General features: G+C 40.3%; 2 protein-coding genes across 3 annotated transcripts in view; one reads left to right on the top strand and one right to left on the bottom strand.

The window, feature by feature from the left end:
* The window catches only part of ORC2 (origin recognition complex subunit 2), a 51419-nt gene extending 48490 nt beyond the window's left edge, over positions 1-2929 (top strand). Inside the window, exon 17 of the mRNA XM_065880560.1 lies at positions 1140-2929. Coding sequence (XP_065736632.1) covers positions 1140-1226 — 87 coding nt within the window. The 3' untranslated portion in view covers positions 1227-2929. The remainder of the gene's footprint in view (positions 1-1139) is intronic.
* Positions 2930-6906: 3977 nt separating this feature from the next.
* NIF3L1 (NGG1 interacting factor 3 like 1) overlaps positions 6907-13596 on the bottom strand; it is a 12308-nt gene continuing 5618 nt past the window's right edge. The window contains exons 4-6 of one of the 2 annotated variants that reach the window (XM_065881008.1): positions 12785-12923; positions 11092-11175; positions 6907-7091 (exon numbers count right to left, since the gene is read on the bottom strand). In XM_065881008.1, coding sequence (XP_065737080.1) covers positions 6907-7091; positions 11092-11175; positions 12785-12923 — 408 coding nt within the window. The remainder of the gene's footprint in view (positions 7092-11091; positions 11176-12784; positions 12924-13596) is intronic. The other variant, XM_065881009.1, reaches the window with a different exon arrangement.

The raw sequence follows: 13596 nt of genomic DNA, 5'->3' as shown, positions 1-13596 counted from the left end.
GATGAGAAGCTGGAAGAGCAACATTTTGGGGGAGACATAGCATGAGTTCATGGTCTTATATGTTTGGACTTAACTCTGTTTGAGGTTCTTCTGAGATTTCCGAGTAGAGATGTCAGCTAGGCATTTGGATTCCTGGGACAAGATACCAGAGAAAAGATCTGGGCTAGAGATACGAGGTTATGATTCCTACATATTTAAGTTATAACTGAAACCAGGCATTGGTGAGACTATCTAGAGAGAGGACATATAGTGAGATTAGAGGGCCAAGAACTAAGCCTAGCAGTGTGACACTTAATGGCCAAGTAGAAGATAAGCCTGCAGAGGTGAAACAGCCACAGAGCCAAGAAGAAAACGAAGTTGTCACAGAAGCCAAGAGAAGCGTGTTTTAAGAAAGAACGGTCAGGGACTTCCCTGGTGGTCCAGTGGTTTAGACTCCACGCTTCCAACACCGTGGGCACGAGTTTGATCTCTGGTCAAGGAACTAAGATCCCACAACCCACATGCTGCGTGGTGCAGCCAAAAAAAAAAAAAAAGGTCAGCAGTCTCAGGAGCTGCCGAGAGGCCAAAAAAGACAAAGACTGAAGATACATAATGAATTTAAGACACTGGAATTCCTTGGTGGGCTAAGCAAAAGCTCTTCTGGTGACATGATAATGGAGGCAGTAGGTAGGTTGGCCTGGGTTGAGTGAAAAGCAAGGAAATGGAGACCACCATTTATAGACAACTCTTCTGGAAAGGTGCCAGGGTTATAAGACGGATGGAGAAGAACGAGGAATCTAGTGAGGGTTATTTTAAAATGGGAGATACCCGAACCTATAGCCAATGGGAAGGATCCAGTTGAAAGGGGACTAAAAGAACAGGGAAATCAGTGGTATAAGATTTTAGAAAGAGCAGGAAGGTGGAAAATAAAATACCCACCTTCTCATCCTTTAGTCTTTTCCACTATAAAGCGGCTTAACTATAAATTCGGTGTATTTAATAGATATATATGCCTGTGTGCCCTCTGGCCTTAATTTTTATACCTTTATATTTAAATAAAATATTAATGAAATCAAATCCGTTTTTTGTTTAACCTACAACAGGATTCAAATATATCTCTTACGAATGACTAACATCCAGGGTATTCTTACATCTTTTAGGGAACTGATGGAGTGGAATATTTATTAATTCCTGTTGACAATGGAACATTGACTGATTTCTTGGAGAAGGAAGAAGAGGAATTTTGAAGCTCTCCTGTACTCTTGAATCTTCTGTGGAAGAGTTGTACCCCAGCTGCCACTCCTCTAGTCTAAAATGTTGTGTTTACATCCAATATTAGACTCTTTTTCCAATGTACAAGATTTAAAATTGGGAGGGGGAATGTCATCAATTAGAACCTTGATTATTAGCCTGGCTGGTGTACCATCCTAGTACTATGCAGTGGTCCTCAAGTTGGAGAAAATGTGCCTTTCATTCATTACCTCTCTGGAGACTTCTTGCTGGAAGGAACAGTGTGCTCAGGGACTATTTGGAGCTGGATGTTTTGAATTCTTTTATACCAGAGATGATATTCCTAATTTTTCGAGGGCCTTTTAACACTCCTGGAGCTATTTGCGTGCTTGTTCCAGAGTGTGGAAGTACAAAGACGTTGCAGCATCACGTAAATCGGCTTTATTTGCTATTCCATATGTCAGAATTGAAGAGTATAATAGAGAAGGCAGATCATCTCTTACTGTTTCTGAAATGGCTTAACAAAAGGTGTAAGACTGGGGGAAAGTAGGTAATTCAGCTTTCTCCTTTTGTATTTAGGCTCCATGCTGACAGAGGAAGGAGGAGCATGACGCTATTCAGTTGGGAGAGTAGGAAAAACATAGAGTATGTAGGGTGTACGCCCATCCCAGAAAGCACGTGAACAATAACAGATCGTGCTGCTCAGGACACTTCACGTCTGTGCCGTCACCTTCAGGATACAAGCTAGAAGCCAGGCTAGAGAAACACAAACCTGAATTTCATTTTAGTTGTTTTTTCAAGGCAACAGAAAATAAAAATTTAACTATTCTTGTATATCAACATGTTTTTCTTTTCTTGAATAACATGCAGATGAGCAGCATATTAATGGCTGGCTTTAAATGAATTTGATTTCTCTATCAAGTAGGCCTAAAATTCACTGTAAGACATTTCAGTTTTTTCCTTAAAATGACAATCTCCTAAATACTCAAGCCTTTTTTCCTCTTAGGAAAGATAAGAAGGCTAATCTCGGCCACTGGAGTCAGCTCATAGTCTTCACATACTCCCTGAACGATTTCATACTCGGAAATGAAATTCTTCATTAAGATATCACTGTAATATACTGCATCAGCATTTCTCACTCACTTCTCATCTTGTAAACCCCTTTTATGAAAATATTTCCCAAAATGATCAGAATTTTTAAAACCATTTCTTTGTGTCATATAATGAAGTAATTTTATTTTAAATCCATGCATTAAGGGGTTTAGTCTTAAGCATAATTACTAATCAAAATACTTAGATTTATACCTGAATAGGATTCTAAAATTGTTTAATTGTACCAAAGGATATGCAATGAAAAGTGATTTTCCTCACCATCCCGATCCAGTCCCTTAGGCAGCCATTGACAGCGGTTTAAGCATTCTTCCCAAGGTATTCTATGCACATCTAAGGGTATTTGTCTGTATTTCTCATTTTAAAAACACAAATGGTGGCATATGATGCTTGCTGGTTTGCACCTTGTTTTTGTTTTTTGCTTAATATATTTAGTTTATTATAACTTACAGTATAAAAAAGTATATGAAATCTTTAATGACCTAATGTGCAAACTTTGCATTTGCCCTTAAATATCTACTGGTTTATTTTTATAATTTTTGTGTCTATACTGTTTGCAAGCAGTATGTGTGAATAGTCTTTACTATTAATAAAGAAACCAATTTGGATATAACCATTTTTTTTCATTTATAGTACTGGGTGTTTTTACTAAAGATATCTTGAAGTGCTTCAAAAGTTTTATGAGTGCATCTCACAGTTCTGATGGTGATCTTGACAGAATTATATGTTCGTTACCTTGTTTCAACGTCAGTGTTGCTTCAGCTCTATCAGTTTGATTGCTAAGGCTCCAAACTTCTGCTGTTGCTCGCTTCTCGCAAGACTGAACAGACCTGAAACCTTGAAACATTTTTCTGGCTTCTCTTAATAAAATGGCTAGAATAGGCCAAAAAAGGCACAGGGGATGCAGGACACACAGTTACACTCTACAAACTTGGCATAATACTGAATCCCTTAGGCAGGGAGTTCTAAACCAGTTCTTGTGATACTCCAGAAACTGAACTTTCTTAGCATCGTGTTTGCCATTTTAATATATGAACATGTCATTCACACAAAAGATCAGTAAGTTCGAGGGATGGTGCATAGGTTTTACTTTAAAAAAAAATTACTAACAAAACTTTAGAAATCTACAGTTGACCCTTGAACAACACAGGTTCGAATTGTGTGGGTCCACTTAAATGCAGATTTTTTCCAATAGTAAATACTACAGTACTACACAATCCACGGTTGGTTGAACCCACGGATACATAAAGAGAAACAGCATACACAGGGAGAGCCAACTATAAGTTATACTTGGATTTTTTTACTGTGCAGAAGGTCAGCACTCCTAAACCCCACATTGTTTAAGGGTCAACTGTATTTTCCCCCCCAACCAATTCAAACCTGGAGCCAGTAGCAAGTTCACCATGTATTTTCCTACATTCTAGGAGGTGAGGTGACTCTTCCAGCTTAGTCCTGAGTGGCTCTCAGATATAACAGTGTATGAGAGTCCGCCTCATCACAGACTGTGTCTCCTAAAAGCCAAGGGATAAACTGTCATGTAAATGACTTTCTCAGGCTTTTTGTAATTATTTGATCTCTCTCCCTTGGGAGAGTCTCCCATACTTTAATTTTTCAAATTGCTGTTAAGCCACGTTAATTCATGTTTGCTGAGAACTTACTAAGTAGAAGGCTCTGTGCTAGGCAGTTGAGAGAATATGAAAATGTGACGTGAAATATCTAGTTGAGGTTTTAACAGCGTTAAAAATGACAGTATCCTTAATGTGTTGAATAAAGTAAATTTGAAATAACTAACACTATGGAAAATATAACTTTAAGCATGAGTATAACAAAGCTCATTACCAAATTTTCATTATTTTGGCATATATCACTTGGGCCTCAAGTCTTAAGTATTTAGGTCACCTAAATACTTCAGCATCTTTACTTTTGCTACCCAAAGTGTGGTCCTCAAAATGGCAGCATCAGCATCTCCTGGGAACTTAAGAGATGCTTGGGCCCTTACTCAGGCATCTGAATCAATCTGCATTTTAACTAAATCTCCAGATGTTCTGGTACACATTAAAAGTATGGAAAGCAATGATATGTACAACTAAGCGATCAACATGTTAAAGTTAACAGTTCAGAAAATTTGACAGCTGAAAGTAAATAATCTTGAGTGGTACTTTTTAAAAAACTGCACAGGAAGAAAAAAATAAAAATAAATCCTGCATAGGATGTGTTTGGGGGTATTTTTAATTATTTAGAAATGCTAGCATGCCAGTAAAGAAACTGGATTTAACTAAAATTACTTCACTGAGATCCTTACTGCCGTCATCAGTCAGTTACAGATGAAATCACATCACACCTTGAGTGTGCTATAAAGAAAAAAAGGAGGGTTTGAGAGCTACTGGCCTCAGTTTATTTCTTTGTCATCACCTCTGACCATACCTTCCCTGCGTTGTGCTTTCCACCATGACAGTAATTACTTGGGTCTACGTGAATTACTTACTTGGGTTTTTCACTGTGCTGTGCTGTTTCTCTACTTGGTGCACTTGTTCAAGCTGTCCCTCTTGACTGAATTCTACCCCCTTTCTCCAGAAGACCTTCCTTATAAACCCTATGCATATCTTTATCATAGTTACTTAAGAGTTTATTGTAACCGTCATCCAAATTTCTGTCCTATCCTCCCCACATCTCTAAGGGCCCAGCACACAGAAAATGAACAGTGGATGAATGAATGAAGCAAATACCATCAAGACAGTCTCTCAAAGCTATCATCTCATTCTCTCCACTTTGACAAAGCTGACCATCTCATTGAAGCTTTCTACTTCTTGGCTACTGACACTTAGCTGTTCTCCCACCTTTCTTGGTGGCTCCTCCAACTCTAACTGGGGGGCATTTCATAAGGCTCACTCCTACTGGTTATTTCTGTAGTGAATCAGTATTACAGATGAACCACCAAGAATAATTTATAAGTTAGGATCCCAAAGCCTCCAGGAGAAAAAAGATTGGTAGGAAAAGGATCCTACAAAGGAAATAGAAAATTCTATGCTTCTCATCTTAGACAAATAGTATTTTAAAAGATTTGCTTTTGCCATTACCATAGTAACATGCTCAGTGGAGAAATTGGAAATACATATAAAAGCATTAAAAAGAAAAAACGGGGACTTCCCTGGTGGCGCAGTGGTTAAGAATCCACCTGCCAATGAAGGGGACGTGGGTTTGGTCCCTGGTCCGGGAAGATCCCACCTGCCGCGGAGCAACTAAGCCCGTGCACCACAACTGCTGAAGCCTACGTGCCTAGAGCCCGTGCTCCGCAACTAAAGAGGCCACCGAAGTGAGAAGACCACACACCGCTGCGAAGAGTAGCCCCCGCTCACCACAACTAGAGAAAGCCCACGCGCAGTAATGAAGACCCAACCCAGCCAAAAATATATATATATATATTAAATTTTTTAAAAAAACCTCTCATCATACCCCCCAGAGAAAATCACAGTTAAAATGGACTTTTTTTTCCCTTCAGGATTTCTTCCATACCTCTTCTATCAGTTCTGTCATCAATGTATTTGATTAAGATACACTGTAGTTAAGCACACAGGCTCTGGAGCCAGACTGCCTGAGTTTGTGTCCTAACTAACTCCATCACTTCCTAGCTACGTGGCCTTGGGCAAACTAACCTCTGTTTCAGTTTCCTCATCTGTAAAATGGGAGTAACAATACTTACATGCTTGTTTATAAAGGATTGAAAGTGTTTATAAAGCACCTAGAAGAGTGCCTGGCACAAAATTAATACTGTATAAGTACTCACTAACATTATTTTGAAAGTTAACCATCTTTATATTGAATACATTACTAATAAAATTACAGGTGAGTTACCTAAAAAGCAATAATTACATGAATAATGATCATGTATATTTAAAACAAAAAGCAAAACTCATCCTGAGGGACTTCCCTGGCCGTCCAGTGGTTAAGACTCCATGCTTCCACTGCAGGGGGCACTGGTTTGATCCCTGGTCGGGGAACTAAGATCCTGCATGTGGCACAGCATGGCCAAAAAAACCCAAAAAACTCATCCTGATTCTGAAATTCAGGTGGGAGGTTAGTGATCTAGGAACAGAAACATACAGACCTTATCACCCTCCAGGGGCTACTACCTATATACAGGTGTTCTAATCCCAAGTTTTAAAGTTTATATGTATATATATATATTTTTTTGGAAAAGTGTATTTTTAAAATAACTAAGGACAGAGAGATATAGAATGACACATCCCATCTATAATTAAGCTAAGGAGATGATTACTTGAGCTATTGATATTTCCCAAGAATGTTAAGTAAACAGGTTTACTCCATCTTTCCTAGAGGTTATAATGAATACATATTATACAATATATTCTTTAATTTGTTCTTTATAATTGTTCTTTAATGGTAATTATATTATTGTTTTTACCTTCTGAGCTACAGAACATCTGGTGAAGCAGATCAAGAAACCAGAAATGATAATGTACCTTCTAAGACATTCTTTCAGAAGGATACCCCACTGATTCATGTTATGCATTTGAGTTGGGAGCCATTCGATTTGCAGATTGTGTCATCTGGTTGTTCCTGCATGCATTATACCACATGAAGAGGGTCCCTGTCTATTTCTGACACGATAATATTAATCTTATTCTCCAAGTAAGCATCCAGCATATCTCGAAGATCAGAAAGAAAGCCTCGTTCAGTGTTGCTATGTTCACAGAGGATCACATTTATTCCTTGGGAAGCAGCATCTAGAACATCATGATGGGACATCTCACCTGCCAACAAAAGAAAGAACAAATATTTAAATATTAGACACAGAGTCTGAGGAATGCTGAACCATAACAGCAGAAATACCAACTTTGCATTCTGTATGAAGCAAATGTAATACACCAGAACTTTACATATAAATCTAGAAAGTTATATGCATGTTTCTTACATGTCCTCCAATTTAAAAAGAGATACGGAATTCCAAATTCTTTCTCCTTGGCAGATCCAAATTCACACATCCAACAGTATCTAATACTGCCATAACTAGACCTGTAGGAACACCCATTCAAAATGTTTCCACAATAAAATAAATGACCATTGCTAAGTAAAATGGGGCTTTCAAAAAGTTTCTCTCTCTTTTTTTTTTTTTTTTTTTTTTGCGGTACGCGGGCCTCTCACTGTTGTGGCCTCTCCCGTTGCGGAGCACAGGCTCCAGACGTGCAGGCTCAGCGGCCACGGCTCATGGGCCCAGCCGCTCCGCGGCATGTGGGATCTTCCCGGACTGGGGCACGAACCTGTGTCCCCTGCATCAGCAGGCGGACTCTCAACCACTGCGCCACCAGGGAAGCCCCAAAAAGTTTCTTTCTTATGTAACTATTAAATAACAAATACCTCAAGAAAATCCTAGGCTTACAGTGATGTGAAGCCCACACACTGCAACGAAGAGTAGCCCCCGCTCAACGCAACTAGAGAAAGCCCGTGTGCAGCAACAAAGACCCAACGCAGCAATAATAAAATATAAAATGAATAAATAAATCTTTAAAAAAAAAGAAAGTCCTAGGCTTACTTCCCAGAGACTCCTTTACACTTTGTGAGTACCAAAATTTTCAGCATCAACCGTAGTCTAATTCATAAGGATGAAATGAACTTAAGGTTACTTCTAAATTAAAAGCAAGGTATTTTCCTTTGACTTAGGCAAAACACCTAGAAGTTACTGGTGGAAGAGGATATCATCTTTTGTGAAAAGATTTTGGGAAAACTCAAATGTTTTGAATTTTAAAAAACACCATGTATGAATCTGATGACTTCCAACTTAAAAGCAAAAATACATTATGCACAATTTGGCTTGTTCATAAAAAGCATAATTTTGAAATATACTTGAGACATAAACGCATTTAAAAAAATGGTTCTTAGAAAAAAAAGCCCCCCTGCCCAAATCTTCAATTCCCCACACTCCCCCCTACCCAAATATGCATCATTTCATTATAAGGAATAGTTTTTTATTCAGGCACCTTTTAAAACATCTTAATCTAAGTAACAGTAGAGAAAAAGTAAAAGGAGAAAAAGACACTAGGGTGGCTCAGTTAGAAGTCATGCTTTAGGAAAGACAATCTGGCTGCCTGGACTATTATAAATGCACTGGCTGGAGAAGGCATGGAAGTGGGAAAATCCATAAAGACCCTGCAGTAACACCAGAAGACAAAGGAAAGAAAGGCTGGCTCAGGATGGCAGCTATGGGAAAGAAAAAGCAAATCAAAGACAATTTATATTTGCAAGGAGCAATCTCGCCATCTGCTGGTCTTTCTAGGATATTACCCTTTATGACCTAACACATCAAGCTCAAAGGAAGGGTGATGAAACTGGTCTATTGGCTGGGGCTTCCCATCCCTGAAGTTATATTCAAAGTGATGCCTCACAGACCGTAGACATCTTAAGTTAGCCAGATAAGAAGATATTTTCTGTTTCCCCAACTAACCAGATAGGAAGGACATTTTAACATTTTGGAACTGTGTGAATTTATCTTATGTACATATTGCTTTATAATAAAAAAACTAATTTAAAAAAGTCATTATTTATGAAGAAACAGACACTCCAAACTGAGAGATATACAACAAAGCAAATGGCCTACACTCTTCAAAAATGTCAATGCTCTGAAGACAAAGTTTAGAACTATTCCAGAGGTAGTGTGTGATCATGGATTAGATATCAACCTGAAATCATCACAACATGGTCATATAAGAGAACATCCTTGTTCTTAGGAGATACAATGCTGAGGTATTTAGGGGTAAAAGGTCACCATATCTGCAATTTATTACAAAACGGTTTGGGAGGAAACATGTAAATATATAAATATAGGTATGCATACACAAATATATACACATATATTGTATGATATGTTAGAGAGAGAGAGAGAAAATGTACAAATGTGGCAAAATATAACCATTAGTAATCTAGGTGAAGGGTATACAGGAGTTCATTGTACTATTCTTGCAACTTTTCTATAGGTCTGAAATTTCTTCAAAGTAAAATGTTAAAATTTTAAAACAGAAACACCATGTTGTAAGATATCAAATTGCCTATACACTGAAAGTTTATTTCAATCTGGTATACATTTGAGGGCTTATAAAAATCTTACCTCTTTTGAAGGATAGAAAAGAAAACAGGTAATGGTCACATACATTTTTAGTTGGTTCAAAAACTACATCATGCTTGCTCAGATGCTGCACCTCCACGCTTGGGGGTGCGACAATGCTTCAAGCGCAGCAGCCCCTGTCAGGGGGTGTGCGAGACAATAAGGCATGGGTGTGGGTGGCAGGAGAAGCCTTAGTAATGGAGGGCCCCAGGGGTAGCCAAAGGAACAGCCAGGGGCTTAAGACCCTTGAGTCTCGTCCTAGAAGTGGGAAAAGTAATCTTTAACCCCCAGTCTCCTAACCCTCAGGAGGCGCAGAGGTGGAAATACCGCTGGTAGCGGCAGTGTACAAAGTGCCTCCAACTCCTTGGAGGAACGATGGGCCAAGTTACCAGGTAGGTATTACCCACAAGGACAGAGTATAAAGCCTGGGAGCCAAACAATTAAGGTCCAATAAGAAATGCATACTGTAGGTTAAGAACAAAGTGACAGGAATCGGGAGAGGAAGTCATGACCACCAGGGGCAGGAGCTGGACACTGTCAAGAAAAAGCTTCTCAGGGGAGGTGTCTCTGAGCTTTTACCACTAGAAGTTTAAGAAAGGGGCAGGGCTTCCCTGGTTGCGCAGTGGTTGAGAGTCTGCCTGCCGATGCAGGGGACACGGGTTCATGCCCCGGTCTGGGAAGATCCCACATGCCGCGGAGCGGCTGGGCCCGTGAGCCATGGCCGCTGAGCCTGCGCGTCCGGAGGGGCAAAGAGAAGACATCTTAGCCAGGGAAAACAGCATGAGCAAAGGCTGCATGAAAGAGGATGAAACATTTAGGCTTCACCAGGACAGCTGAAGGAGATCACTGAAGGGTTTTTAGCCTGGATAATATTATCCACCATCATATTTGTACTTTTGAAAGTTAGTTTTGTGGGAGTGTGTGGAAGATTAAGATTAGAAGCTTGATGAAGTACTTCAAGTAGAGGATGCCTGGATGGAGATACAGAGAAAAGTTCTAGAAAGATTTTGGAGTTATAACTGATAGAAACTGATGATTGTCTTTAGGGCTGAGTAAGAGGAACCATTTTCTACCTAAGACGACGAGGTAAAAAGTGTCCCATTAACTTACATATGAAATCTGAGAGAAATCATGTTTAGGAAGAAGTTAGGTTAAATAAGTGCTGAACATCAGTTTTTTAGATAATCTAATTGTTAAATGATTTTTTTCCCCTCCACAAAGAATATGGTATGTTCCCAATTTTGGCATAGTCCCTATTTATTTCAGGTTCAAGTAACAGATCCGTCTATATGTCAGATGCTGTCCTAAAGCCTGCTATTATTAGATCCATCTATATGTCAGATGATGTCCTAAAATATGCTTTTTTTTTTTTGCAGTATGCGGGCCTCTCACTGTTGTGGCCTCTCCAGTTGCGAAGCACAGGCTCCGGACGCACAGGCCCAGCGGCCATGGCTCACGGGCCCAGCCGCTCTGCGGCATGTGGGATCTTCTCGGACCGGGGCACGAACCCATGTCCCCTGCATCGGCAGGTGGACTCTCAACCACTGCGCCACCAGGGAAGCCCTATGCTATTTTTTAACTTGAAAAAAAATAAACCAAGGTAGGGAAGGGATACACAAGAAAAGGGTAGAAAAAAGATCCAAAGGCTGTCCTACCTGTGAGGTAGAGGTCGGCCTCTGTTCCCTGAAGGACGCTGCTCCCAGAACCAGCACACACGGCCACGACTTTGACTGTGGACTCTTCCAGATAAAGGAAACAAGAGGCCACTACTTTATAATTCCCCTTCATTTTAATATTATAATTTGTACAGAGAATCCTAAATGTAATGCAGATTTCACTCCTAGTCTCATCACCAGTACGTGAATTTTGCTTACCAAGTTTTAAAAAATAATAAAAAACATCTTCACATAGGCAAACAGACTATTCCTTGGCATTGCAGAGCTAACCCAAGGCAGCATTATTATTCCTTCAGATGTATGTTGCTGCAGAAGCCCACATAAGGCACCCCTGAATAGTATCAACCACTATTAGCACTAGGCTTTGGGCTTCACTGCAATGCTGCTCAGTAAAGCAACCTCACCCGGGTCTCCAGGTAACAGTGAGAGGTAAGCAGGTAACTCTCTGTTCCCAGGTAAGGAAGCTAAGGAACTAAAAGGGCTAGTTAGAGGATGCTATGAATGGATTTGACACATGTTTTTTTTAATATCGTATTGATCCTGAAAGAGCATCCTCTGAAGAGTGAAATACAGAATCTTTCAAGCCAAAATTCAATAAGTGTTTAGCACTTAGGTTTCTAGAATGGACACTTCATTAGTGGTATTTCGAAAGAGTGGCACTGGAGCTCGTCAGAAGTCCAATCCCATCTCTGCCACCAACGCTTTTTGGAAACAAACACTCATGAGTTGTTTGATCTAGCTGTGGACTTTGGATAAGTTTCTCTCCAAACCTCAATTTTTTTCACCTGTACAATGGGAATAATAACACCTCCCAGACAGCTAACGATGGCCAGCACTTAATGTGTGCCAGTCACATGAATTATACCACCACCTCGATGAGTTAGGTTTTATTATTTCTGCAGTTTTTACAGACGAGGCTACCAGGACACAGGGGGTTAAATAGCCTGTCCAAGTCATGCAGCAGACAGGACAAACGTGAACCCAAGGCGTTCAGATTCCACACTCATCACACCTGTGCTCTACTCGCCGCCTTCACAGTGGGAACTCAACACACTCAGGACACTAGGTACAGTGCTAGGCTCACTGCAGGGGTCCAGCAAATGTTCTGTCCGTTCCTTTTGTTACCCAAAATACTGGGGAAAGCCAAGAGAAAAGGCAGTGGCTACAAAACTCAGAAACTGCACTGGATCACATCACTGAGCACTACCTCACTATAAAATATTGCCAGTATTGTAAAATGTAAGATTTGCATTGTAACTGGAGCAATCACAATTTCCAGCTTTCTTCCTGGATATTGGTAGGATTGCACTTCATGCTCTCCCTGGGTTGAGTAATTCTGGACAGTGAATTGAACAGAATATGTATTTCCAGACTAGAATGTTTAACTGATGGTTTGAGACCCTCCCTCAGCAACAGTAAGCAGTCTACAATGAGCAAACTTCCCCCACCGATTTGAGATGAATGTGGAGTGTACCTGAGAAATAAATCGTGTTTAGGCCAATGAGACGTATATCACAGTATAACCTCAACCACCCCGATCGATAAAGGATAGCAGCCATCTCCTGTGAGCTGCTAACACGTTTCTATCATCTATACTGACACAGCCAAGAGTTTCAATTTTTGCCCAACAGTATCAGTAAGTATACTGGACAAATAAAGGAGACATATTTACCTAAGGTCTTCCCTACTCCAAGAGCAAGGCGAACATGAGACAGTTTTAGGTGCCTTTTGATTTGCTCAATCATGGTTGCCAAGGAGACAGACTCATCCAGGGTGCATAACCGTCCCATCCCAGTATGTAGAAGCAGAGGCTGAAGAGAAACAAATTAGAAAAACTGTACATCATCAGTCCTAGAAAACAAATCCATAGAACAGACAGCAAATGCCGAGATCAATAAAACAAGCATATTGGGTTTCCCTGGTGGCACAGTGGGTGAGAGTCCACCTGCCGATGCAGGGGACACGGGGTTCGTGCCCCGGTCCGGGAAGATCCCACATGCCGCGGAGCGGCTGGGCCCGTGAGCCATGGCCGCTGAGCCTGCGCATCCGGAGCCTGTGCTCTGCAACGGGAGAGGCCACAACAGTGAGAGGCCCGCGTACCGCAAAAAAAAAAAAAAAAAAAAAAAAAAAAAAAAAAACAAGCATATTATCAGCTTGCTATAAAACCAGCTCCAGGCTAAAATTTGGGGATGCAAACCTGACAAAAACATTCTCTGACTTCTAGGAGCTCAGTCTCCTGGGAAGGCAGATGTTTAAACAATGAAAATAAAAGTGTTTTTAAATACAAAGTAGGTATTGTTTTTTTCTGGGAGCACAAAGGAATGACAAAATAAATGAGTTGAGACTAGGGGAGGTGGGTACTTGGACTAAGTGGAGTCAAACAAGGTTCTACAACGACTTGGGTCTCCAAGACAGACCAGAAAGGAGTTAAAAGTGCAGTGTGGTGGGTTAAGGTTAAGGACAGGGTGAGATGTGGAGAGGCAT

This window comes from Phocoena phocoena, chromosome 7 (genome assembly GCF_963924675.1).
Source record: "Phocoena phocoena chromosome 7, mPhoPho1.1, whole genome shotgun sequence".
Classification (NCBI taxonomy): domain Eukaryota; kingdom Metazoa; phylum Chordata; class Mammalia; order Artiodactyla; family Phocoenidae; genus Phocoena; species Phocoena phocoena.
Note: the sequence above shows the minus strand (reverse complement) of the source record. Positions and strands in the feature narration are given on the sequence as shown.